This window comes from Pipistrellus kuhlii, unplaced genomic scaffold (assembly GCF_014108245.1).
Source record: "Pipistrellus kuhlii isolate mPipKuh1 unplaced genomic scaffold, mPipKuh1.p scaffold_m20_p_18, whole genome shotgun sequence".
Taxonomy (NCBI): Eukaryota; Metazoa; Chordata; class Mammalia; order Chiroptera; family Vespertilionidae; genus Pipistrellus; species Pipistrellus kuhlii.
Window position 1 is genome coordinate 22,695,400 of NW_023425493.1, and position 26,220 is coordinate 22,721,619.

General features: G+C 40.7%; 1 protein-coding gene across 12 annotated transcripts in view; it reads right to left on the bottom strand.

The window, feature by feature from the left end:
• DNM3 (dynamin 3) overlaps window positions 1-26,220 on the bottom strand; it is a 358,762-nt gene that overhangs the window by 196,010 nt on the left and 136,532 nt on the right. For 8 of the 12 annotated variants that reach the window (XM_036442129.2, XM_036442127.2, XM_036442130.2 and 5 more), the window contains exons 13-15: window positions 24,454-24,505; window positions 23,592-23,621; window positions 4,830-4,943 (exon numbers count right to left, since the gene is read on the bottom strand). In XM_036442129.2, coding sequence (XP_036298022.1) covers window positions 4,830-4,943; window positions 23,592-23,621; window positions 24,454-24,505 — 196 coding nt within the window. Of the gene's footprint in view, window positions 1-1,983; window positions 2,268-4,829; window positions 4,944-23,591; window positions 23,622-24,453; window positions 24,506-26,220 lie in introns of those variants that run through there. The other 4 variants (XM_036442128.2, XM_036442125.2, XM_036442132.2 and 1 more) reach the window with 2 other exon arrangements.

Below are 26,220 nucleotides of genomic sequence, written 5' to 3' on the forward strand. Positions count from 1 at the left end.
GACACACACTGACTTTTAGCTGTGGGCTAAGCTCTTCATTTCCAATATGGAGAATGTAAATATAGTACCAACTTAGCTCAATGCCTGGTAAACTATGAATACTCGATAAAAGTCCGTCATTTTGAGGATGGTGATCATCATCGACTATTACTCGAATTGAGAGCTGACCTGCAAGAGTTTATGCAGGTAGAATGAATAGCAGAGATACTACTGACAACCACAATTACTGTTCAATTAGGGAGCATCTTGTTAACTGAAAGTCCATTAGACTTGTTTAAACATTTGATTAGTTTGGATCTGCAAAGGTGAGCATGTAGGAAGAGTGAATGTACAATAGAGTGAGACACACCTTGAGTTTGGGGCATTTCCAGGTTGGTAGCCATTGAGGGGTGATATGGGAAGCGGAAGAGAAAGGATTAACCAAAGCACTGTCCTTGGGCTGGGCCAGCACAAGGTTAGAGCTGTCAGTGACACATCCTAGTGAAGGGTCCATTCCTCAAAAACTATTGTTGCTGGGCCAGTGTGGCTCAGGGGTTAAGTGTCAACCTATGAACTGGGAGGTCACAGTCCAACTCCCACTCAGGACACATGCTAGATCCCCAATAGGGGGCGTGCAGAAGGCAGCTGATCAATGACTCTCTCTCTCTCTCTCTCTTTCTCTCTTTCTGATGTTTCTATCTCTCTCTTCCCTTCCTCATTGAAATCAATAAAGAAATATATGTATTTAAAAAAAAACAACTCTTGAACAAAGGGCTATCTAACATTCTATTCAAGGTTGCTTGAACTGTTGTACTGCTTCCCAAAACCCTTAGTAAATATAAAAACTACAAATATCTTTATGTTATTTTGTTAGAAATCAAAGAAGGTAACTATCATCCACTCCAGGCCCAAGAGGATATATGTAGATACACAACCTACATATCCATGCTCTGTCCTCACTCCCTTGGACAACTCCTCTTTGACTAAGGATACACACTAGCAAAATACCCTGGGCAGGTCTATGCAATCCCTAGAAATGCACTCTAGATCTAGTTTTATTTAACTTATCACAGATTTGTAATAAATACAAACACACTCAGGTCCACATGTACTAGCATAGGATATTTCAGAGTCTGGGGTCCTAGAGCATGACTCAAACGGACATCTGAGTTTGGGCAAATCCCCTCGGTAATTCATTATAAATTGTCTAGCCCTGAAAAAGATGTTCTATTTCTTTTTGTGTCACAGAGAGCCCCAATCTCAGAGCAAAGTTAGAGAGTAGCACAATGTCAAGCAGATAGATCGATTATATCTGCCACAACGTCATTGTATTAAAAACTCTGAAGATGACAGTACAAATAACATTGCCTCAGACACTGGTGGAAACCTTTCTGTTAAGCTCATCTATCGATAACATTACACATAACATTATTCTAATGTAGAATAATGGTTCAAAAAAGTAGAGTCCACAGAGGCTGGAGGGTGTTCATAAACTCATCTAAAATTCAAGGGTAGGGTGGATGGATTTGTTCAGAACAAGAAGGAAAAATGCTGGGACTTACTATAACAGTCATGCCAACTCCAGCTTAAAATTATTATACAGGGTTATTATGCTCTTGCCTCTGCCAACTTGGCTAGAAAATAGCATAGTTTGATATCATCATCTCCACTTCTTGGCTGAAGTATAGGAGAACCCATAGGCTGAAGGGGAGACTGCATGGAAAGTCTCACTAGAGGAATGGGATCTGAGTTTCCTCTTATTATTTGAACCTTAACATTCTCTGCTAAAAAAAAAAAACACACAGCAATAACAGCAAAGAAAAATGAGATCCTATGTCACCATATGAGATATGAGATGACAAAAAATTAAAAATTAGAAAACATGAGTCAAAAAACATCATGGAAGGAAGGAATACTATTACTTGCAACAACAAAAATAAAAAAAAACACACACATAAATATGTTTCCTAAAAGTTTATTTAAACATTTAGACTTAGTAATATATGATTTCTTAGAGTCCTATAAAATCCCTTTGGGGTGATTTGGTTGGTAATGGGAAGTTCCCATTTGGTGAGTGAAAAGACTGAGGCGCAGAGAAGAGTGACTTGTTCCAACTCTGGCAGTCAGTCCTGGCAAGCCCACCTCCTCCAGCTCCTCCCCCTTTTGAGTGTATGGAGTATGCGGTCTATAAGGTCTTTTGTTCAATTAATGTCAGCCTGAAGAACAGTTTGAGCCATTGTTCTTTCATCACAGATATATTTCACAAGTCGTTTGTATTTATTACAAATCTGTCATAAGTTAAATAAAACCATATCTAGTCATATGATGCAATATGCTATTTATTCAACAGCCACTTAGATTATAATGAGAACATACCAGTCTAATTACACGAGAAAGCAGGAGGATGGCAGAACACAGGGAAAAAATATCACAATCCCCTATGAAAATGTGAATATAGTTATCATTGAAGAAATGAGCAAATCTATAAATAACTTATTTTTACTGTGTCGCATTTGCTTGATTAAGAAAAATGGTCAAGTAACGGGATTTCCAAAGCATGAAAGTGCTGATGTGGGTAGAGACAGATACCATGGGAACAAGGGACAAGCGCTCGACTTACAAACAAATTGACCCCAGAAGTTGAGTTTGAACGGAGGCTTATTTTCACAAAGAAATAGTCTAAACTTGGGATTTCTGAGGTTTGCCACAGAAGCATGTTCAATTCATATGTAGTTGAAAACTCTGGCAATTAGACATTGATGGAACCTATGCATTATTTAAAACACGGCTGTTGAAGGATGGTGTTTGGGGTACAAACTCAAGAAGCCAGAGATGAATCAGTGTCTCTGAGCTCCATCTTCCTGACACTTTTCCTTGACCTTTTTTCCTCCCCTTACCCTCCTTCCAACTAACACACACTAACGACTATTTGTGGAACACTAGCAGTGAGTAAGGGACAGTGCTGTCCCTTCTCTTTTGCCCTGAGAGCAGGCTTAGAGGTGGTCTGCAGTGGTAGGAAGCTCTGGGGGAGGGGGAGTGGGGAGAAATAGCAGAAGAAGGCACACCCAGGGTGGGGTAGTGGTCAGGAAGGTGGGAATGATTGATGATGGCCCCAGTTTCGGGAGAAGCTTTGTCCCACTGAGACAGACATATTGAGAGGGTAAGGATCATTCGTGAATCAGGCATTAATATTTTGAAAACCTATCTTATTTCTTGAGCAGAGTTTTTAATGAGCAGCAGTGTTGCTGTCAGCGGCCCTTCAGTTTGCTACCCTGAATGTGAGTGTGCCTTTCATGCTACCCAGGACAGGACACCATCTTCTAGCCTGGACCATGGCCATGGTCTCCTAGCTGGTCTTCCTTCTTCTCTTCTTGCCATCCCACTCTTTCCACAAGAGTATTTCACCCCATACATCATGCCAAACTCAGCAACCCCTCCCATTTCCCTCAACAGTATGGTGATTACCATACTGTTGCCTGTGTCTCTGAGTTAGTTGTTGTTGATGTTTGCTTAATCCCTTCACCTTTTTCACCCAGTCTTCCAACCCACCTCCCCTCTGACAGTTGTCAGTCTATTCTCGGTGCTCTGTGAATACTGCGGACTCCCGCCAAGGGTAGGGACAGCAGGCAGCACAGAAAAGTGACCATTACTAGTCCTCAGACTCTCCCAAAAACCAATTCCACACTTGACTAAAGTCAGTAAAATATATGACATAAAAATTGAAAATAAAGCTTTTGAGTAGAAATTTTCTTTGGACCTTTCTATAGAATTTACTTTCCCTTACTGCAGAAAACTCAGTGGAAATCACCTGACCATCTGATATTCATTCAACACCCTATTGTCCACAAAGCACTTAGGGAACAGAAAAACTATACCAGACATAAAAATGGTCCTTCAACATCTGATAAGGGTATCTTGTAGTGTTTTTAAGAGATGTGAAACCAAGATTGGAAGAACTTTTACGTCTGAAATGCATGCTCAAATATATTTGAGACAGTCTCACCTGCAAATAGTTTTGCTATCATGGACTAAGTTTTCGTATTGAATGTTTGCATGTTGCATTATAAGCATCAAAAACTTGTCGGGTAAAACCAGAGCTATTAAAATTTCCAAGACATAGTTCAATTTCCATCCATGCCCTCCTAAATTGAGCAGTAACACTGTATCACTCTACAGCTCTTTAATGGCTCTGCGAGAACGACATAGTATATTTTTTGTGTGATTTCATAGCTATCGGATTTAAATGAGTAGTAAGTCACAAGCCCGAAATTATTAACATCTAACATGAACCAGAACACCGCCATTATCATAATTCATGCTTTTACATAGATATCAAATTCTCAAAGAACAAAATTCACATAAACAGTTTTCAGGGACTTGAAGACGAATGATTTGGACATTTTCAAAACCCTGTCATTTGAGACCGATGTCACAGCAACAATTCCAAAACACTTTATTTAACTCAGCATCAGTGCTATTAATTTCCCTGTTATAATGCTCTATTACCTTGAGTCTTTTCAACATGTTATTTAATGAAAATTTCCTTCACTGTTATTTAATGAAAATTTCCTGCCATTGTTACAGAAATCGTTTGCAACGAAGGACTCCTAACTCCATTTCTTCAGGTAAACAAACATGTGACTATATCAATGAAGTAAAAGAAATTTAAGGGAAATATTATAAAAATTAAAAATGTTTGAGGGGAGTGGGGGGAAAGCACAGTGCTTATTCAAACACACATCCCAAGCTAGGTCTTACTGAATAGAGAACCACTGGTGTCTCAAAATTAAATATCACAATAATTTCACTGAACGTGAAATAAGAAAACTCTGTCAGCCTCTGTGGCTTACCTCGTCATCTTTATACCAGGACAGGCTTTCTGCAGTCAGGACAAACCAGTATCCCTTGGAGCCTCCTTTCATGATGCCGATGTTGCTGATGGTGAGCCAGCCCTTGCGAATCACCTACAAGAGAGCACAGGTCAGCGGAGAAGCTTAGTCCAACATGAGCCAATGGAGACCAGGTCTGCACTTGAGTGAAGTTCAAAACAAGATACAAATCACAACAAGAACAGCATTGCTCCCCAGAGTTCAAATTCCATTACTCATTTATCTCCCAAAAGCACCGATAACCAGGGGGAAGTCTCTCCCATCAAATGAACAAAATCGAAATGACAGACTTATATAAATGGTGGAAGCAGAACTGCTGAGAGAGAGAGAGAGAGAGAGAGAGAGAGAGAGAGAGAGAGAGAGAGAGAGAGAGAGAGAGAGAGAGAGAGGAGTGAAATTCTTGTGCCGGGCCCGTTTATGGCATGGCTGCTAAAATGAAAGCATTCTGGTTGATTGGATGAACAGCAACAGACTCTCAATGCCCACCGCCTCTGCTCCCATTGTGGTTCCCTTGTTTGCCTGGTTTTGTCTCATCAGGATTTCCACCAGAGGCTGGCCACCAAATGGTCTAAATTTATCCATCTACCTCTGGTTGTTATTTGACACACTAAAGAAAAAAAATGCAAGCCAGCCAAGTAGTTCCTTGTTAACAGCTCTGAATGAGGCTGAATGAGGAAAAGAGCTGAAATAATAAGCTAAAATTAAAAATTTGGCCCTGACTGGTGTGGCATCATCCCAGGAAACAAAGGGTTTCCAAGTTCAGTTCCTGGTCAGGGCACATGCCCGGACTGTAGTCTATTATAGATCCCCAGTGGGGGGCGTGCAGGAGGCAGTTGATCAATGATTATCTCTCATCATGGATGTTTCTATCCTTCTGAAATCAATAAAAATATGTGTGTTTTTTAAAGTTTGGAGTTTTTAAATGGTCTAGATTTAAAACCATCTCTCTGGTAGTTATTTGACATACTAAAAGATATGTAGCATCTTCAGAAAAATCTTTAAACTGCTTCTAAATTTTAAAACATTAACAATTAAGCTTACTGATTTATGATGTATAAATGTCCTTTAAATGAAAATCTACTTTTTCCCTCAGTTGTGAAGTTAAATTCTGTTTTTTCATATGGCATAGTTTATCATCTCCTCTATGCTACATATTTGTTATCATAGGACCAGAAATAAAATACTAATTGGAATTGTATGATATCACTTCAAACGTCAAAAATCATCCTATATCTAACCTGTTCAATACCCTAGAGAGCCTGAAATATTTTAAAAATTACTGAATTGTTGAATGACGGTGTCAGTTCCTAAAGAAAGATTAAAATACCTTTATAATCAGAGTTTATGTTTATATTGCTATTAACTTTTCTAATTTACGAAGGAAAGTCAATCAAGGAAAATTATGAATCAAGGTTATCATTATTGATCCTTCAAGCCTTTGTCCATATATTAGTCCTTGCCACCCTTGATTCCCTGTTTCTGCATCTCCCAGAAGCCCACTGTTCTTTTTAATGCTCTATTTAAGTTTTCCAGACACCCATACAGAACTCATTGAGGCCCAGACTATGACAGTTCTCTCCACTGTTCAAAATTACTCCTTCTTCTTACTCTCTACTTGGGAAAGAAGAAACCAATATTTCTCCAAGTATGGTTTCTACCAGTTATATTATAACAATTGGGATGCTTTTTAGAAAAACAGATTCTTGGGTCACCTGCAAGTCTAAATGAACCAGAATGTGTACACTGAAGCCCAGGAATCTACATTTTCACATGGTACCGAGGTAATTCTGATTCATACTGAAGTTTGAAAAACACTGCCTGCACATATAAAATCAAAACTTCACTGTCCTTAGAGCAAATGATCTCATATAATTTTTAATGATTATACATTCAATCTCGGCAGGAGGGAGCTGATAGAAAGGCAGAATATAAAAAGACAAAAGGACACCGAGAAACCAATCAGGTGAAAAAGACAGATACTATGTAAGTAAGAATTGGGTTCGGAGAACTTAAAATGACCTGGTTTTACTGGTACCACTGAATTCATCTCTCAAAGATGCACCTCTAGAAAAATGAAATGTTATAATCAAAACATGATAATTATTAAACATAATTTCACCCAGTGGATATATTCAGTTGAGCTATATGAAAGTTATAGGTTACAATTAACAGTTAAAGTAAAATTTGTAAAGAATCTACACTAAAATTAATTAGAATATTCTGATTAGTACATTCTATGAAGTTAACCTCATTTGCATTGCAACAGGCTTTCTCACATGGAGAGAAAATAAATAAAAGAGGATTACAGCTATGCGCATTGTGAGTGCATGTGGCCAGCACACTTCAGCGACACCCATGGAAGAGTGTTCAGTATTGAACACTGTCAGCAAGTATGCTGCTGTCAAGGAAAGTTTAAGATACTCTGGTCCAATCAGAAAAGCATACTTGCCACAAATGAACTTGCTTTTTTTCCGATGATGGTCAGCTCAACATAAGAATTAAGGGGGGGGACACCAAACAATTCCTAATGTACCTTGTCAGATAAAAATTGAAGGAGAGAGAAATCAAGTTAAACAGTGGGACGAGCCAGGAGAAGGGCAAGCATTCAGGAAAAAAACGATCATGACACAAGAGGCAAGAATGTGAAGAGGAAATTAATACAATAAAACAAAGGAAAAGTTAGAAGTGAGAAAAGACAAAGACTAATAAAATTTCCAAAGAATGTCAAAGGCGAATGGGATGGATGGTAGAAATCTCTTCACAGAGAAAGATCTGAAGTGCTGATTTCACCTTCAAAGGTAACATCACCACAATAAATCCATCACCATTCAGTACAATAACCTCTTAGAGCCTCTTAGTATTTGAATATCAAATTCTTTTTTGAATGCCCAAGTAAACAAGAGCAAGCAATCCCATAATGACATGACTAGAGGGGACCTTGAGAACTGAAAGGGCATGCTCTTTTGTAAGCCTTGAAACGAGCCAATTTTTTAAAATTTACTACCATGAATAACATCCAAGCTCCCATGCCAAATACAGAAATGCTGAAAGTGAGACCAGCAAGTGGACTAGCCCAGCCCCTTCCTTTCGTGACGAGCCTACTCTAGAGAGTGTGTCGTTGGTAGTTCCGTAGGCGGCCAGGCCTTTCACGGTTGGCAAAATCGGTATGTTAGGGGTAAGTGTGGACCTCAACATCTGGCCAGCACACTGGGTCATAAAACCAATACACAGACAAGAAATAACATCATGAGGAGGGGAAAAGGGCATGTGGAAAAGTCTAGTTTAGCAAAGGCTTTGGGTCTTGAACTTTATCTGTGAGCAGGGCGTTTTGACCTTGGCCTTGCTCATGGGAGACCAGGCAAGTTTTTCTCAGCTCTGCAGCCAGATTTTAACTGTTGCCGCCCGGGGGGAAGTTAGTAAACCACAGACCATTTGATATTTTTATCTTGGTACATGAAAAATGCTTACAGAAGGACTGTGTCCATGGATGAGTAGCTGCTTTTCTATGACGGGAGTTCCCATGCAGTAGGGCTACGTGGGGAAATGCTCAGAGCCGCGTGGGCCCAGCTGGTCACCACCTTTGTGAGCATCCTCAGGATAGAGGCTTGTCCTTGAACTGGCTGGAAGAGTTCTTTCTAAGCAAGAGTTCAACTGTAGGGGAGACCTCAGGAGGGGGAACTACATTAACTACTTTAAAAAATATATATATATATAGTTTTAATTTATTGCATACTCTATGCCAGGAACTTTACAGAAGTCCAAGTAAGGCAGCGAAGGTCTGTATCACAGAGCACTCTTGAGGGTCCAGCTGTAATTTATTAATAATTAGGTCCAGGCCTGGATCCAGGCTCAGGTAAGCGACAGCAAGGGCTGGATTAGGGGCACTCGGTGCCATCCTGCACCCGGGCGTAGGGCAAGAAGGGAGCTGCGGCAGACCTAACCTTAAGGCAGGTGACTGACTTACGACTTAAGGGTCATCATCCGCTTGGGCTCACGTTTTCAAACTGGCCCTGGAATATATAGGAGGGAGAAAGCTTCCTGAGGAGGCCTAGGCTTCTAAGATCAAGAAGTTATATATAATAAGGGGCAGGAAGGGAACACACAGAGGCAAAGGAAAATAAGATGAGGGTTTGAATGTGCTACATAGGAGAGAGAGGTAACATAAATAAGACCTCTCGACAAGGGCTGCCCAGTGCAACTTCCTGAACTTGGAAACGGACAGTGGTGTTTCAAGCATTCTCTTAAGATTATCTAGATGGATTCCTCCTTAATGGTAAGTGCACAGTGGCAAAATTCTCCTCTTAAGAAGATATTTTCCTACATTAAGAAATGTAGACATTCACAGAACTAGAAAAAAACTGACAGCCTGGGAGAGCTAAACCCACGGTGGTTTTCTCTATCTAACCTCGCCCCCTCTCATTCAGATCCCCTGAGTGTTGGCAACTCTCAGTGATGGCAGCAGGGAAAGGGGTCCAGGAACATAAATGGTGCCTGGGATAATTGTTGTAAAGACTAGAATGCCTATTTGTCTCATTAAATTCATTGGTATGGAGCTAGTTCTGGAATTATCTCTTTGCTTTATTCATAGATTAAAGGGAAACAAGAGAGTATTCGACTCCAGAAGCCCAGAAGAAACAACTCATTCTATGAGGGTATGGCTGCTGAAGGAACCCCAAGTCCACCTGGGCCAGAGACCCTCTTAGATGTTCCGTAAGTATCTTAGACTTTGCAGCCTCCTTTGGGAATGTCATCTTTGCACTTTAACTTATGAGAACTTCATAGTAGGAGGGGGGGTCATATTTATATTGAGGACATGTCTATTTCATCGACATTTTATTATTGAATGCAAATTAGAATGGATTAATGATATCCTCCGACAGCTGCAGAATCTCTGATAGGCTACGGGAACAATATGACTGGACAGTATTTGAAACAAGAAATAAATTTTTAAAAAAGGAGCCAACAATTAACCTTGGGCCTTACTGGTAAAGTGAATTTTACTGGTGTGCTCTTTTGACCCATTTCAGAGTCTTCTCTCCACTGGTGGTTCTAGGAGGATGGCTCAAAGGAGCCACGATTAGCTCGGGAGGAGTGGCTTCAAGAAGGAAATACCAGGGCCCAGAGACTATTGATCATTTCCTCCACAGGGGCTGGCCACTCCTCTGTGAACCACTGGCTTCACCATGAAACCCAATGGAATAAAAGATGGAGGAAAGTAAGGAATATTGCCAAGGGTTGGGGGACAGAGGGGCACTCCTATTGTTTCCTCATTCATTCCACCCGGGGGGAGTAAAGTAACTTCTCGGATTGGTAAATCTCTCCCCCATTCTCTCCTTTCTTCATCTTGGGAGCCAGCCTGCCTGTGAGCACGTGCTTAACATAGGAAGGAAGGGCTTCATACCTGCAGTTTTGAGGGATACATTTAACTCAGGAAAGTATTTAAAGGTGTTTATCACCTAAAACACTTGATAAGTCAGTCAACCAGTACCTACCCATGTCTGTGGGGGACCAGGAAATGTGCCAGGGACCCTATTCCTACGTTAACAATGAGGGCCACCATTGTATGCCCTGGTGTGTCTCATCACTGGGCTGCCATGCATAAAAAATAAATACTCGATTTGACGAACTGACGTTCTGACTGGGGTAAAGAAGCTGTGAAAACAAGCAAGTAAGATGAAGCTTAGCTAACGGGATTTAAATGATAATCAAATTAAGACATAAAATAATCAAATATTTGGTGCAACAGTCTTTGTTTGGTTTTAAAGACTCTTCAAAATACTACTGTGAATGAGTTGGCTATGTGACATTTGTATGTTTGGATATTCTTTTCATGGTTTTAACGTTCTAGGAAGTCGGAGCAGTTTCATAAGTAAAACAGGCAAAGTTAACGACACAGTTTGACTCCATTTCTAGGAATTCAAGGATGAAAACAATAGCTCACATTTACTCAACACTACTCTGAGCCAGGCATTGTGCTAAGAGCTCTGTGGGTGTTATTTATTTTAATCCACAAAATAATCCTTTGAAAAAGACGGCACTTTCCTTATGTGACAGATGAGGAAACTGCCATCGGGCTCCTGTTTCATGGCCAAGCCCACCAGTGTAACCCACAGGAGCTGACGCACGTCTGCCATTTTGGCTCCACGTTGCAGAGGATTCAGCCTCTCAGCACCTGAATGAAATAAAATCTCTCTGGTGGTCTGACGTCCTTAATCCACAATGCACACAAGGATGTTGGTGATAGTACTATTCCTAGCAGCCATTGGAAACAACCTAGTTGCGTAACTGGAAAATGGTTAACATGTTATGACAGAATCCTCTCATCTGTTCAATTAAGCTGAGCAATAGCACCTAACACATGACATGGGAACATTGACACTGGGCAGAGGGCTGACTTCCGAGATTGCCTCCTAGTTGGGTTGCTAGCTGGGAGGCACTGGGCAAGTCTCTTGGCTTCAATTTCTTCATATGTAACACAGAACTGCTGTGTGGATCGTGAGTGGACTTAGCCCAGTACCCATTAGTACACAGGGTATTATTTCCGTTATATTTGTTAACGTAAGGACAGAAAGAAGACTGTCATATACACCAAAATGTTAACTCTGATAGAAAATTAGTGACAAGATATGAAGTTATATTTATTTCCTCCTTCAATTTTCCTGTATTTCCCTTATTTTCCAATAGTATTTGTGCTATTAAAATTACAGGTTGCCATCACATTATTGGCTGCTTAAAACAGGCAACTTCTTTCTTTTTTCCTCCCTCCCTTCCTTGGCAATTTCTTGAGATTCTCTTTAATGTGTAATGAACACAGCATGTCAGAAGACTGAGAAGGATTACAAATAACCCAATAGTGAAATAAATCTACAGTGCAACATAAAGAGAAATAATTCTGGATTATTACATAAGAAATCTCCATGATGAGAGAGGACTACTTTAAATAAGGAGCTGCTTTGATTGACTGAAAACGTATTAACAGGGTGCAAGAAAATCGGGTTGAAAATAAGGATCCTACATTTACTGTTCATATCAAACCCCCTTCTTATTTGAAGATATGGCTGCCAAAAAGATAACTTCCTATTTTCTCTGTAAAATCCAGCCTTTATCTTAACATACCAGCATAAAGTTTAAATGCTAACCGTGTGAATAAAATGTGAGTAAAGCAGAACTCCAAGTTATTATTTCACAGGAGAGCCTCTCTTAGGGATAGCCCCCTGCTCACTTTTCTGGGGACTGCTCCAATCTGCAAGGACTACATGTATGGTGCCTCCATCGTCTTCCATTCATTCTGCCCTATCAGAGAGGCTTCCCAAAACATCAGCCCGAGTTCCCACAATGAGCGTGTTTACCTGGCCTCTGTGGCGAACTGGGCTATTATATTATTTGATTCTCAAAACTACTCTAAGGAATTCCTTCCCTTTTCATTGTTCCCCAGGATTTTCCTGACTGTCTGTTTACACATTACTTCTTTCACATGCTCAGCTATTTCTGAAGAGCTCGCTAAGAGTGGGCTGTTTATTCTCAGCGTTTACTCACCTAACCCTCTCCAGGGTCCAGGCCATTAACCATGATGAAAATCAGGACTCTACTTTTTTCACTTTTTTTCCTGTGTATCTTTTCCATGTGCAGCGCTCCCTTTGAAGTTCGTGGGAGCCCTCCATGTGGAAGAGATTCCCAATGATACAAAACAGAGTGAGAGCTCTAAGCCCATCATCCATTTTTTCACGTCCAAGGGCAAAAATATGCGCACACAAGGGAAGAGATAATGATCAAGGCCTGAGTAGAATTTGTCTATTGTTCTAAAAATAATTAAGAGGGCTTTCTTTGAGAGAGAAAACAAGCAGCTCCGTAAATACTTCTTAGTTCATTTAATAGAAAACTAGAGGCCTGGTGCACTTGGGGGAAATTGGGGGGGGGGGGGGGGGTCCCTCAGCTCGTCCTGCACCCTCTCACAGTCTGGGAGACCTCGGGGTGGGGGGGGATGTCCGACTGCCACAGAGGTAGGAGAGGCCTCCACCACTGCCACTGAGCTTGCCAGCCATGAGCCCCGCTTCTGGCTGAGCTGTGCTCCCCCTGTGGAAGCACACTGACCACCAAGGAGCAGCTCCTGCATTGAGCGTCTGCCCTCTGGTGATCAGTGTGTGTCATAGCAACCAGTCATTTGGTCAATTTGCATATTAGCCTTTTATTATATAGGATGGATGAGTCATTTATCGGGGTCAGGCAGCACATTAAAACTACAAGGATAAATCAAAATAAATAAATAAAACAGAAAACCAGGCACAGTTCCTGAACTTCGTGGAGCTTATAGACAAATGGGGATGAGACACTAAACAGAGACTCACACAGATCAATGTAAAGTGACAGCTGGATTGCTGCCACCCCGGAGCAGTTCAGTACACTGAGACTTGGAGAAGAGGTGCCGGCAGACTCTAGCACTGGCACTGAAATCAGAAGGGTGTGCAATGAGAGAGGGAATGCACAGCACAGAGAACAAGAGTGAGCCTCATGCAAGACAACCTGAGGGAGGAGAACCATCATGCCTGGCCATGTAATTCATGTGGAGAAACTGGATCTTTATCCTGAGAGGATGGAGAGCCTTGAAGGGCTTACGGCGGGGCAGTGATCTAAGATTGGCATCAGGACAAGGTCCTTCTTGCTCTGGTCTGGTGAAGAGATTACAGAGAAGGGAAAGGAGGCAGGGGAATAGACAGAATACCCAAGACATCATCCTAAGTCACAGACAATGATAACTGTGACAAGAGTGGTGGAAATGGACCTTTGGAGGAGTGCACATAGTTGAGGAATATTTAGGAAGGAAACTATTATGACAATGATAAATTGTAAGATGGAAGATGAAGGGGGGTGAGGTGTCCAAGATGACGCCCAAGGATTAATTTCTGAAGCTGGACAGACTGTGGAGGCAAATTTTCTGAGGGAGAGTAAGAGGATGAAGGTGAGGGAGGGGATAAGTAATGAGTTCTGTCTGGACTTGAAGAGAGGTGAACATGTAAAATAAACCACCGTCTACAGAGAAGTCTCAATCAGATACACAGATTTTTGAATTGCTGACTACAGAGGTAACTGAAGCCCTAGCTATGAAAAAATAACATAAAGTGAGAGTCTGAGTGGGAAGAGAGAAAACCTAGGACTGCGCCTTGAGGCAAACTAGCAGGCAATGAGTGGCTGGGTGAAGAGGATGGACCTGCAAAGGAGAGAGAGCAGTAGCTAGAAGGGTGGGACAAAGATAGAATATAGTATCCACAGAAGTGAACAGAAGAGACTTTTCATGGGAGAGCTGAAAATGTCTAATGCCACTGTGAGGGAAAGCAGGACTCAAAGAACAAAATTATTCCCTGGTTTGGGTAACATGGAGGCTGTTGGAAGAAATAAAATTGAAAACATTTAACAACTACTATGGCAGCAGCCTGACCAGTTGGAAGGGGTGCGGGACTCAGTGCTAGAGCAGGAGGATACGGGAGGCCCCCTTCTGGACCAAACCTTGCCTTTAATTCCTGGATAAAGGGGAGGTGGGGGGGGGGGAGGAGAGAAACTTCAGCAACTGGAGGAACAGCCAGTGTTAACTGGCACGAGAACATTCAATGTCTGAATGACCACTGTCGCTCTGCTAATATGTGCTGGCTGCACAACCTTGCCAGGCATCGTTTCTATGGCTCAATGGAGGGGGAAGCAGCCAGACTGGAATGCGTGGGTGACAGACTTGAAGGTCTCCCATGCAATTCTGTTTTCAGATGATGACTCAGTGCCTTCACAGCATCATCTTGATGCAAATATTAAAAAAACAAAACAAAAAAAAAAAAAACTAAAACTTGGCCAATGAAGAAAACATATCTCAAACAGAGAACCCATTTTAAAGAAGTTCCTAGAGTCTGGCCAGTGTGGCTCAGTGGTTGAGCATCAACCTATGAACCAGGAGGTCACAGTTCAATTCCAGGTTGAAGCACATGCCCCAGCTGTAGGTTCGATCCCTGGTGTGGGGTGTGCAGGAGGCAGCCAATTAATGATTAATAAATATTAATATGCAAACATACATACACACACACACACACACACACACACACACACACACACGTATTTATATATTTAAAAATGTTTCAGGCACAGGAAGCAGCACATTAAAAGCCCCAACAGGAAAGACCACGGAGGCACTGCCTGAAGGTCACTGTGGCTAGCCCACAGAATTCAGGAGTGTTAGCAACAAGGAGCAGGAGACAGGCAGGGAATGGAAAATAGGTGGCAACATTTGGACTTTGTTCTAAAGGGAAAGCAGTACTTTTGAGGGTTGTCAGTAACCAAGGGAGTGATGTGTCCAGGTTTTTATTTTGTCTGCACCAAAACAAAAGAAAAATCCTGTGAGATTTTACTGGTTTGGAATTTCAGTATAAGGTTTTAGGAGAGAGTGTTGGGCTCTGGTTAAGGTAAGTATTTTAATTATTGGTGGACATTAATTACCCATGTTCTCGATGGCCTCCTTAATCGTGGCTAATCGTAACTCAGGATGCTCTGTGAGGTAACTTAATAAAGTGAGGTATGTAATGGATAAAACCCCGATTCCCACTGAAAACTGAAGAATGTAGAAGTCACAGGCATTCCTGTTTCTGATGGGAAATGGAGAGGCCCTGGTAAATATCAGTCATCCAGAGCAGCTATTTTGCTTAACCTCGTAAACTAGTTGCAGATGTTGGCTCACGCAGCGAGACCTTGCATCTGTAATTTTAAAATTGTCTCATATTTCTAAAACCTGACTCCGTATGCACCGGAAAACAGTGACATGAATTATGAAGCTCGGGAAGAGAAGCACGAGAAATGTCAGGAGTGATAGGAGATAATATTCGCAGCCGTGGTCAAGCTCTGAGCACAGGATGAGTGAAGATGACATGGTTCCTTCCTCCAGGACATGGGTCCTGCCACCAGGCATCAGAAAATGAAACCGGCCACGGGATGTACCAAACGGGAGGAAGTCATTTATAGATAGTTGAGTTCTCAAAAACAAGTCCCACTTGTCCTTTCCCCCTCCTCCACTTCGCAGCAGGTCAACAGGAAGACCAGAGTTGCTGGGGAAGGAAAAGATTTTTGAAGAGACAAAAAACAAAAACAAAAAAACCAACAACAACACTGAAAACACAGACGCTAAAAATGTTTTACCTTAATTAAGAAGATCGTGTTTAGTAGACTGGGGCAGGAAACAATAAAATGACTTGCTTTTCAACTAATGTTTTAGTTATGATAGTGCTTTCTCATAAAAAAACAAAACAAAAAAAACACCACTTATAGCCGAAACCGGTTTGGCTCAGTGGATAGAGCGTTGGCCTGCAGACTGAAAGGCCCCGGGTTCGATTCCGGTCAAGGGCATGTACCTTGGTTGCGGGCACATCCCCAGTAGAGGGTGTGCAAGAGGCAGCTGATGGATGATTCTCTCTCATCGATGTTTCTAACTCTCTATCCCTCTCTCTTCCTCTCTGTAAAAAAATTAATAAAATATATATATTTAAAAAAAAAAACACTTATAAACAAACAATAGAAACTCAACTTGAAACTTAGAAAAGGGGCGGAGGTCATAGGACCCCATAGATAAAGAATTCATAGGATACTGCAAACAAAGAATAAATCAAAGTCGCTGGAAATGAAATGATGATGATGACCGAGTTTCATGCTCATATTTGTCAGGCTCATTTGTATTTATGTGCACCATTTCCAAGTAATGCTCCATCCAGACAATATAAATGGCAGCACATAGAATAATCTACCCAAGGGGGCCATCTGTCACAGGCTCAGAGTGTAAATAACCTCACCAGGAGTCAGGACAAACACTCCGGCCAACTGTTTGGTGAGGCAAGCGCACGGTGCAAAGCTTCAAGGAACGCAGGCTCAATTAGGAAACCAGGACACTCATTTCCTGGAGAGGGAACATTCATCGTGAAGAATTCAGCCCAAGAGAATTCCCAGAGGTAGGGAATGGATTAGCTGCTGAGTCAAAGAGATTTCATAGTCACCTCGGGGATAAGATATTTTAGTCCTTCGCTTACCTAAAACTCTACATATTTACACTTTGTTCAATAGATCACCTCTGATAAATTTTATTTATTTTCTGCACCAAGATAATTAGGAAATATAGGAAATATATACTGCTAAGCAAATAAATCATACTGGTCTTTCCAGGTCTTTCCACATTGAACTTTCTAAATAAACCCCATTGGTCTTTTCATATAAATCTGAAGCCAGCATTAACTTTCAAGCTACTAGAACTGCCACAATTGAATCACAAGAACAACAGATAGTATTAAAAATAGTTAATCTTCTTAGGTGAGAAAACAGTGGTGAGGACATACTTTGGAAATGCTACTTAAGTATTTAGAGATGAATGGTCATGATGCCTGCAACTTACTTTCAAATAGTATATGTACACACAAACAAACTAGGGGTACGTGCATGGCCTTTCACAGAACTATGCTTCCAGTTCTTTGCTATATTTGACAATCCTATATAATAAAAGGCTAATATGCAAATTGTCCCCAAGGGTGGGAATTCGACCTACTGGGACCATCAGAGGGCAGCACAGAACATGGCAGTGGCAGGCAGTGGGGAGTAGGGAGGGGTTGGAAGGGAAGACCCTGGCCAGCAGCTGGCAGCCACTAGGGACCCTACCTGTGCATGAATTTCAAGCACTGGGCCTCTAGATTTTATAATAAAAAATTGAAGTAAAACCCCAACCCCATCACTTACTATGGAACAACTTTTAGAAAGTCACATTAAGGCTGTGACTCTCCATTCCTCATCCATCAAATAGGGAATGACTTCATAAAGCTCTTGGAAATATTCAATGAGACAATCCATGTACAAATCTCGGTTTTAGTATGATACACCATTCCCCCCCTCTCCCAATACACACACACACACACACACACACACACACACACAGCACTTAATAAATGCTAACTATTAGCACTGTTACAAGACAGGAAACTGGACTAGCCCTTGCTCTAAAAAATAAAGAAAAAAAAGACTTACGCCATGTTGGTGCTCAAAATTGGTCTGGCCTTTGAATAATATAAGCTACACACAAGAAACCAACAAGCCTACAGTCTTGAACTTCATGTAAAGGTGAAATTTCAATATTTAAAAAGTCACAATCTTCTTGTACCATACAAACCACAGAAGCTATGAGAGATCTGCTCATATTGAAGTGTTTGGAATGAGAAGAAAAGGGGTGGCTACATAAAATTTTGCACTGACATGCAAGGCTCTTATCTGAAAAATCTGTGGCCTATGATTAGAAGATAAATACATTTTTTCAGGGGGTGAAAAAAGATTGTTCTCAAATGGGAGTATCTCATTACAAAACGTAATTTTTAAAAATTATGATAAAACGTACCAGCAATTTACACTAATGCTAGGATTAATGTTCTGACATTTAGGTCCCTGACAGTGAGACTCAAGATAAACCAGAGTCTGGCATAATGTCAAAAATGGAGCTCACAAGGCTGACCATCAGATTCCCAACCTTACCCCCTGTTTCTCCCCTGACACCATCAATATGAGCTTTCTTTTCTATAAATATATATCTCAGGACACTTTCGATGAAATTGCTTAAGAATGTCAAGATGTCTCCATTATTTTGAGGATCAGGGGCTAAACATTCAGTCAGGAAAAATTATGTAATATTATTGCACTGAATGTGAAAAGATTCATGCTTTAGAGACAAAAACTATAATTTGCCTTGGTCATGGTGAATTGGGGACATATTTATATGTTGGGTGGATCTGGTTTCAATATGGAAAGCAATGGGCAAAAATAACAAAATAACAAAAATAACAAAAGAGCTCTATTGGAAATATCTACGAGAATTTATTGGCATCAGTTTACTTTTGTTTTCACTGTGATAGTTAACCAGGGACATCCTTTCAAAAGGACCTTCTGGTATAGGACAGGGACTGCATCACTAATAAGAGATTCTAGGGCACCTTTGTAGGCAATGAGGCTTTACTATTTGTCCTTTGCTAAACCCTTACTTTGATTAGTTGAAAGGACTAGGGTCTCTCAGTATTAACAAACTAGAGGCCCGATGCAGAAGATTCACAAAAGAATGGGCATTCCTTCCCCTGGCTGTCAGCACCACCTTCGCTCTGACCTGAAGCCACCCTTCCGCCTTCCCATGCTTCTCAGAGGCCTAGAGTAGCTGGGGCAGTACGGAACACCTGTGTCCCACCCCGCATCCGGCACTCAGCGACTGCATATGCAAATTAATCTGCCATATTTGTCAGGTTAATTTGCATACCGCTCCTGGTTGGCTGGTGGGTGTCGTGAAGGTATGGTCAATTTGCATCTTACTCTTTTCTTTGTGTAGATAAATTAGCTTCTCTACACTGGAGTCTCAGCATATGAACTGATGGGGAGACCTAGACCAACAGCTGAAAGCCATTTGGTTTGTCTTTACATTCCACATGGTAACTACACTGAGTTCCACTATCTTCTTAAGGCTTCCCTATAACTCCCATTCCCACTGCTCTCAACAAACAGCCCAGCCTCCTGTTTTATCAAGAAAATTGATAAAACATACAATAGTCTTTTTTCCTTGCTGTCTGTGACATTTTTCCTTCTATGCATATTTCCTTCTATATGCTCATCTTCTGTAGGTAATTTCACAACTTCAACTACCAAGTATACATTGAAAACTGTAAAACTTCTATCTCTAGTGTAGACAAGTCTTGAACCTCAAACTCTACTGATGTCACCAACAGGCACAAGAAATATATCCCAGACTGAAGTCACCACCTTCTTCCCCATTGCCCCTGAAATCTGCTCCTCCTTCTTCTGCACTCCCAACAGTGGATCCCTTAGCCATAGCCTGGGAGGATGACTTAACATCCCCAAAACTATTTCTAACTCTTTTTACCTGTTAAAAGTTCCTTCTCCTACATACTTCCCACTTTTGACAGTTGTATTTTCTTAATGATATAAACCTCTTCAAAAATTTCCATCTCTCTATTTTTATTTCTCCAAACCATTCCTTATGGCTGACACACAGACCTTTCTAACATGCAAATCAGATGGTAACCCTTCTTTATTGGAAATCCTTTAGTGGCTTCCTACTACCCTTGGAATAGATTCTGCCTCTTCTAAACTCCATACACTTTTATACAACTTCCCAATGGACTTTTATTCCAATCCCCCACAGTGATTCATACTCAACAAATACCCTTCTGATTCCAAATCTGGATTTTTCACTATGTTCCTTTCTCCATTAAGAGCACCACTATCTCACTTGTGCCTAAATCATATATCTGAACAGCATTGTTAATGATCCCCTGATGTCTCCCCAACACTCACCTCATCACACCTCCTTTGGACTCTCCCAAACTCATGAGCTTGTCCTTGAATCCAGTATAGATAGCCTGGCCCAGATCATCATCATCTCTTGTCAGAAAACAGCCTCCTAACTAGTCTTTTTCTAACATTGTTCTGCCTTCAGAACTTTCTCTACACCATAAGCAGGAGGAGTTTTCTAAAACTTATATGATCATGCCTAAATGATCATGCCTAAAACCTTACAATGATATTCCACTGCTTTGAGCATCATAAAAAAAAATATCATGAATGGAGCTAAGGTTCTAGTGAAGTAAGAAAGATGAAAAATCCTATATAATAAAAGCCTAATAGGCTAAGTGTCTGGTCATCAGTTCAACCAATCAAAGTGTAATATGCTAATGATATGCTAATGCAACTTAACCACTTGCTATGACGTGCACTCACCACCAGGAGGCAGCCACTCCGACCAGTAGGTTAGTTTGATGCTGGGGTCCAGCTGATCAGAATTGAGCAAGATGGGCTGGACAAGCACTGGAGCCCTCCTGCAGTTCCTCCCCAGCTGGCCAACTTCCCGTGTCCCTCCCCAGTCCCAATTGTGCACCGGCAGGGTCCCTCGGCCTGGCCTGCACCCTCTCACAATCCAGGATCCCTCAGGGGAGTTGAAGAGCTGGTTTTGGCCCAACAGTGGAACAACCAGTCACTATGATGTGCACTGAACACCAGGGGGCAGATGCTCAATGCAGGAGCTGCCCCCTGGTGGTTAGTACACTGCCACAGGGGGAGCGCTGCTCAGCCAGAAGCTGGGCTCCTGGCTGGAGCGTGTAGTGACAGAAGTAGGAACCTCTATAGCCTCCACAGCAACACTAAGGATGTCCAACTGATGGCTCCCGAACTGTGAGAGGGTACAGGCCAGGCTGAGGGAAACCCCCCCTCTGCCTCCAAGTGCACAAATTTTGTGCACTGGGCCTCTAGTAATAAATAGGATGATAGCAAGACACTGGGTAGGGGTGTATTATTTTAGATCCAGTGGTCAGGGCCAACCTCTTGCAGAAATGATGTTTCAGTGAGACCCGGAGGATCAGAAAGAACTAGCCTTGAAGAAGGAAGCAGTCTTCAGTTTTCTTACTTACCATCATCCTCACTGAGCTGTGAGCTCTCTGAGGATGAGGCTGTGATTTAGTCATCACTAGCTTAAACATCTACCCCCGTTTTTGTCACTCAGAGAGTTTCAAATACATGTTTGATGAGTGAAGGGATGAATGAAATTAAGTTTAAATTTACATTTTTGATCGATCCAACCTGAAGCTAATTGTCTCATAAATTTCTATACATTTGCCAACTTCAACTTGTAAAAGTTCTAAGCAAATTCCTAGACAGAGAAAAGCAATTCCTTAAATCCCTCTAACATATTTCAGTATAGATCCTGCAAAGCAATTCTTCCAACCCAGAGCCTTAAATGCATATTGGAATGGATGAACTACTTTTTAGAATCCTGCAGAATTTTCAGCCCACCAACCACAAAAGTCAGTTTCAATTAGCAGGCAGGCTCCATGGCTCCCTGGCTTTGAGCCTCTTGACTGATAAATTGTATTAATACAAACCCAAATCAACATCAGATATTCAGATTCATAAGGAAAATGTTTTCAAGTCATTATGATTCATTTCTGCTAAGAAGGGAAAAAAGGGATTCCTAAACTGTATTGTATTGCTTTTAATTATTGGATTTTACTCTGAAAAATAAGGCATTCAAGTTCATAATCCATTACTTGCAAAATAAAAAGGCTTTTTAAACAAATTTAGCAGCAAAACCTGACATCATGGAAGTATTTATATCTCTCATTTAATCTATCTGGGGTGACTATTCATTTGTCTCACTACAGAAAAATAATGTGTTTAATTACAGGGTGCTATCTCTGACCCCACAGAAATGTGTATTGTTTTTCAAAAATAAAATTTTTAAAATCTGACTTTCAAGGTACAACTAGACCCAAGAGGTTGGGATAAAGTACCTGCATACTATGATAACAGTCCCCCAATTCTATTATCTTCAGATTTATAAAACTTTCACAATGTGTGGGCTTTGAAGTACTCAGCAAAAGTAAAGTCACAAAAACACATTAGCATGATTTGAGCATTTGGAAGAAATATAACTGGCAACTGGTTTAGAGTTTCCTTTCAGATCTTATTTAGAGTATGCATTCATGCCACTGTATCGTTGCTTTTCTAATAAGTATGTACTTCCATGAGGAAAGTTTTATAGGCAAATCCTTTTCCTGCACATTGCAATCTTTAGAATAATGTGTCATGGCTTCTAATTTTCCAGTGTTTCATTGTTCTCATCTTATAACTTTTATTATTGTCTTATACTTTGTGTATTTTCTCCCAAAGGTTTGAAGAAGTAGCACCTACCTGTTGGGAACAAGGTATCTGCTCTTTACAGGTCACAAACCCAGGACCCAGCTGCAAACCTCATTGTATATATTACATCAGACCCTCCCATTCACCCTGCAGAAATCTTTTCTATTCTTCCCATCAGGGCACTGAGCAAACTCAGGCTCACTTGATCCAAGGCCATCTGGCTAACTAAGTGATTGGTTATAATTTGAAGTAAGGAATGTCTAGCTCCCAAGTCCGTTTCTTCCAAAGTAACATGGAGCAAGTAACTGGCTCATGCTCCTATCTCATCTTCCATCTGTGCGTAGTTGGAAGGAAGACTTTAAGGCTGCTTCATCCATGTAGAAATGAGAGTAAAAATATTTCCCAAAACATGATTGTTAGAATTTGGCAGACTCTTTATACTTGCATAAAATGAAGACTGAGTATCTAGTTCTAAAAGATTCAACTGTAAAGCAATATAAAATTGCAATCAATGTAAATTTGGTTTTGTTTTATTATTTTAAAAAATAACTACAAATAACTGGAATTTGGGGAGGTTTGTCAGCAAATATAACAAATCAGATGTTCAATATTCACCCACCTTGTAGGAGCATCATCAACATTTATTGGAAATAGTATTATATTGTACAAAGGCTTTCACCATATAACAACATAGCATAAAAGGACAGAGATGGAGATCATTAATGATTTTAATTATTTTAAGGCCCGTTAAAATTAGAGAAATACTAAAGCACCCACGATGTTAAGGGTTTATTATTACAGCGTTTTAGAGTTTACTAGTTCATACCTTTCAATCACAGCAAGTTATTAGCAGTGAAGGGATGAACCCTCTTAAGAAGATTTTTATTTCAATGATAGGGTGTTATGGACAAGACAACCTAAGTTTAAAAAAAAAATTAGTAGCAAGCGCTAGTTGAGTTAATCAGTTAAAGACAAAACTGTGCCCATGGGAAGCTAAATGAAAAAGCAACAGTAAAGCTTACAGAACTTAGCTCGTACAATTTGCCTTGAAGGCGGAAGATTGGTTCCCTGAAATAGCAAAGAATTATATGCTTTAGTTCAGAAAAAAAAGTTTTTAAAATCAAGTCTGTTATTACCTCTTCTCCTTTCAAAACAATGGGAAAAAAAAAATCTAGAGCAAAGGTTTCAATGTGTTCAATAATTGTACCTCTGCATTAAAAAACAACTATAAAGCCATCATTGTTTTGACTTGAAAAGAAATAACAATGCAAATACTCATTATCACATAAAACATAAAAGCAGCAGCAAACTATGGGGGTTAATGCAATCTCTGTAGAGCGCTATTAGTCAGAGACAGAGGGTCAGCCCAAAACACAAGAACTCAAAAGATCAGGTCTCTTGAGGAATTAACATCTTTATTAACCAACAGGAATTGGGTGTGGCGGCAGTGAAATGCAACAACTGCCTTCTCTATGAGCTGTCCCTTCACTGTTATCAAGCTGTGCAAACGTGTGAACTAGTCAGCAGCATCAGAAAGCTCATGCAACTATTCACCATATTTTAACCTTAAACTGACTCACGGATTTTACGTTAAATCAAACTTACTGGTAATGTAAGCAAGCAAAGTAGGATACAAGGAGTCAAATTTGAAAAACAGAGCAAGTAGCAGAGAAGTTATTTTTTAAAAATCAATAGGGTTAACTGCATAATGTAGCAAAATAATAAGGGGGTGGGGGGGAATTCGATCTAAAAACTTTAAAAGCCAAAACAAAACAAAACTGAAAGCTGCATTTCCAACAAAATTTGCGCAGGATTAATTTGCATTTTTAATAGTCAATCAAGCAATTTAGTTCAAACTCATTGGGGCATGCATGCACTAATTCTTTTAAGCAATTCCTACCTGATTTCCAATTGTGTTTTTCTTGTGAACCTGACTGCTCCTCTGCTGAGCACTGAGAAAAGCAAAGGAGAGCAGCACTGAAGAAATGTGTAAGATATATATTTTTTTTTCTGAACAAATAACAGATACTAAAATATATACAGGCTTTAAAAAAAATGTATCAACAACTGAGGCAGAGCTATATCAAAAATTCACGATGGTATTCTGCAGCAAAACCAACTCAGTGGAACTCCTCGTCCCAATTAACAGTCACAAACCAAAGACATAGTAACACCACAGGAAACATAGCTGCATTGCTGCATCAGTAACATAGGAGGCAAGGCAAGTATTCGGGACGTCCCACAGGTGTGCAGAGTAGATGTACTGAAAATGAACAGTTAATAGTTATTAAATATATGCCATGTTCCGAGTGCTTTACAGATATGAGTGATTTTAATTAATTTTACCCTGAGAAGTAGTTACTGCTATTCTTTTCGTTTTACAGATGGGGAGACCGAGTCACAGAGTAGCTAAATGGATTTCCCAAAGTTACTCAGCTAATAAGTGGTGGACCAAGGAGTCGGTTTCCAGATCCCAAACTCTATGACATTTTACAATCTCTTTGCTTTGAATTCCACTCTATTCTGACAACTCCCATAGAACAAAGCCAGCTTGGACCTATCTCCCCAAATCTAGACTCATACGTTTTTGATAATGCAGCTTCTCCACTTGGATTTCTAATGGGCACCTCAAACTTAAGATGCTACAACCGAACTCCACCCACTGCCTTCCCCTTCTTAATTCCGTCCTGTCCAAGTGCGTAAGCCCAAATTCTTGAATCCTCTTTCTTGTACATTGGTTCTATCCTCAGTAGGGTGCAGGAGGGCAGCCAATCGATGTTTCTCTCTCATCAATATTTCTATCTCCCTCTCCCTTCCTCTTTCTCTAAAATCTTTTTTTTTTTTAATTTTTAAAGATATGAAGGCTTTCTTTTGGTAAATCAATGAGTAAACATCGAAACCCTCTAACTGGCAGCGTCATAGTTTTTAAAGGCTCTTTTGAAGATCGATGAAATAGTCCAAAATAAAGAAAAAGCTCAAATTATTAATCAACTGTTTAAAGTAATGGGATATTATGGTTCAGGGACACATCAGAAATCAACATCACACTTTTGAACCTCTGCACAAAACAGCAATATGGGAGTTCAACCAGGGGGCAAGGCCAGCCGGCCAACCTCCCATATGCCCTCCCTCTGCCTGGCCTGATTGGCCCAATTTTACCTGTGCCAGACCCCACCTGTGCATGAATTTATGCACTGGGCCTCTAGTCTTTCATAATCTCCCACCAGTTTTCACTCAAACTCCTGAAAACCCGTATTAAACATTCGAGTGAAGCTGGAGAAAGGGTGGGTGGTGAAAGGCCATACTGTATTTGATTACTAAAGACATTTTGTGTATATTTTTGCTTTTCAATGTCCTCATGTTAGACTTTCAGCTTATTTCTCATTTCCTCGTTTTTTTGTTATTTTTTGAGATTTTAGTTAAATGCTTAAGTCCCTTAATCACTACGACATCATCTCTCTCCAACCATTTTCCCACATAATCCAAATCTACATTATTCTGAGTTCTGTGGTAAGGCTGTGAATGAGGTTGAGTTTGTGTCTGACTGTGACTAGGGGTCTGATGCACCCACACTGCCTTCTGGCTGCCTGCCTGCCAAACCCTGAACATGAAGTGTGCCTACAGCAAACATGTCAAACTCATGGCCCACAGGCCTTCTGTGGCCCAC